This window comes from Manis javanica, chromosome 11, assembly GCF_040802235.1.
Source record: "Manis javanica isolate MJ-LG chromosome 11, MJ_LKY, whole genome shotgun sequence".
NCBI classification, from domain to species: Eukaryota; Metazoa; Chordata; class Mammalia; order Pholidota; family Manidae; genus Manis; species Manis javanica.
Genome location: NC_133166.1, coordinates 998621 through 1001057, shown reverse-complemented (window position 1 = coordinate 1001057; position 2437 = coordinate 998621). Strand labels below are relative to the sequence as shown.

Below are 2437 nucleotides of genomic sequence, written 5' to 3'. Positions count from 1 at the left end.
CAAATGATACAGTTAGACTCAAATCTTATTTATTTTATTTGAGTCATTCATTTAACCAGATATCTATTGAGAATCTACTCTGAAACATACTCATTTAGGCACTGCGTATCTGTTGTAAACAAAACAGAAAACCCAGGGCTTTCATGTGGTTTAAAATTCTAGATGGGGGAGAGAGATAATAAAGAAGTGAACAAATAAATATACATATGTGACTGATCATAAGGACTATGGAGAATAATACAGAGTGAAAAAAGTTGTACACGATAAGTACAGGAATACTATTTATAAAGGTGGTCAGGAAGGAAATCTAAAATAGAGTAACATTGAAGCAATGACCTTAGTAGAAGTAGGGAACATTCTACACAGGGAACAGCAAGCACAAATGTTCTGAGGCAGGAACGTATTTGGAGTTGTCAGATTCTAAAGAAATAGGAAGACAGTCAGTGTGGATGAAGTAGGGTGAAAGAGTATGGGATAAAAAATAATAATTTAAATTGACAAAAACAAACATGCTACCAGCATTAACAATTTCAAAGCATTTCCAGAAGCAAAATGTACAATATTGGTCTTCAGTGAATGTTTTAACAGTGTGAAAGCTGGTAGTGATATCTAAAGAAATAGAAAAATACTTTTATTTTTCCTCCATTTTTCTTATCCTCTTGCCATTTTATCCTTTTAAAAATTGTAACGTGAGCATGTTAGTTCTATAAAATGACTAAGCAAAGAAGGTTTTATTCATTTAAGATGCTGTAATTTATCTCTCAATAAAATGTGAAAACACATGCTCTCATTATAATTATCATTTATAATTTTCTTTGCAAAAGTAGATCTCTTAGAAGAGCAATAAGCAAAAGAAGTAAAAATAAATTAAACACAAATTTCTATTCTAATTCATGGATTAAATATTTAAATTATTATTATTAAAAACTAACAACATTCCATTTAATCTGGTAAATGTTCCACTTCTACATGTATGTTTCCTCATGTTCCACATGTATGAACCTCTGCTGATGGTCTTAATTGTGCCCTATTTTATGTGTATTTGCATTGATGAGGTAGAAACAATGCATGTAGAATAAGTGAATGAACAAGTAACCTCAATAAAGTGTGTGACAGCCCTCAAGGCATCTCAGCCATTCTTGTTAGGGTTATTACATTTTGGGATGCGATATTTCCTTTTTTCCGGACAAGAGACTTTTGAATAGGTAAGGATGTCACTTAAGGAACTTAGTTTTATGGTGGCTTCAATGAAACTAGGTTACTGTTTATTGTACAAGGTTAAAATCACAATCCTAAAGACAATTTTCCATCCAAAACCACCTTAATGAATGCACTCTTGACCTTGTTGTTCCGGAGGCTGTAAACCATAGGGTTCAGCATGGGGATGATCATAGCATAGAACACAGATGCTACCTTGTCTGTGTCCATGGAATGTCTGGAGCTGGGCTGTAAGTACATGAAGATGATCGTCCCATAGAAGATGGAGACAGCAGTGAAGTGAGAGGCACAGGTGGATAAAGCCTTCTGGTATCCTGCAGACGAGAGCATCTTTAGGATGGTGATAAATATGAGTATATAGGATATGATGATTACCAGGACAGCCAATAAAGTGTTGAAGCTGGCTACATAAAAAAGAACTAACTCAGTCACGTGTCTATTTGAGCAAGACAGAGCCATGACTGCTGGAACATCACAGAAAAAGTGATGGACCACATTGGACACACAGAAAGAGAGGTGGAAAGTGCCCCCCACATGGATGGAGGCATTCAGGAAGCCACAGATGTAGCAGCCTAGGATCAGACATGCACACACAGTTGTCGTCATGGTGGTGGCGTAATGTAAGGGTCTGCACACTGCTGCACAGCGGTCATAGGCCATTGTGGCTAAAAGGAAATTTTCCACAGTGGCAAATACTGCAAAAAAGAACATCTGAGCAGCACATGCATTGTAGGAGATGACGTTGTCTACTGTAAGGAACCCAGCCATGACTGTGGGAGTGACAGCTGTAGAGTAGCCTAAGTCCACCAGAGACAGGTTACTGAGGAAAAAATACATGGGAGTGTGGAGACGAGAATCCATGAGAATCAACAGGATCATCCCCAGGTTTCCGACTACATTGACGAGGTAAATGAGGGTGAACATTATAAAGAGGGGAACCTGCAGTTCTGGGGCACTGGTTAGTCCAAGAAGGATGAAATGTGTCATTTCTGTCTGGTTGCCCATCATGAGATGTCCTGTAGCAAAGTGTAATAAAGAACAAGAGTGTTAGTTGGAATGAAGATTGCAGTGAAATTAAAATGTGTGCATCATTTTCTTCTAGCAGTAATACATATTTCAAAATTCTCCATATCTAAAGCATTAGCTTAACCACAAAATTTAGTACACTGATTATTTATGGAGTTAAGAGGTGTCAAATTGGAAGGATCATTATGCACCA

General features: G+C 37.2%; 1 protein-coding gene across 1 annotated transcript; it reads right to left on the bottom strand.

The window, feature by feature from the left end:
* Positions 1-1284: 1284 nt before the first annotated feature.
* LOC108389463 (olfactory receptor 5B2-like) lies at positions 1285-2226 on the bottom strand. Its single transcript, XM_017647942.2, has one exon. The coding sequence runs from the start codon at positions 2224-2226 to the stop codon at positions 1285-1287; it is 942 nt and encodes a 313-aa protein (XP_017503431.2).
* Positions 2227-2437: the final 211 nt, after the last annotated feature.

Excerpts from the sequence above, each read along its gene's own strand:
- LOC108389463 (XM_017647942.2), bottom strand. The coding sequence starts at position 2,226 with ATGATGGGCAACCAGACAGAAATGACACATTTCATCCTTCTTGGACTA.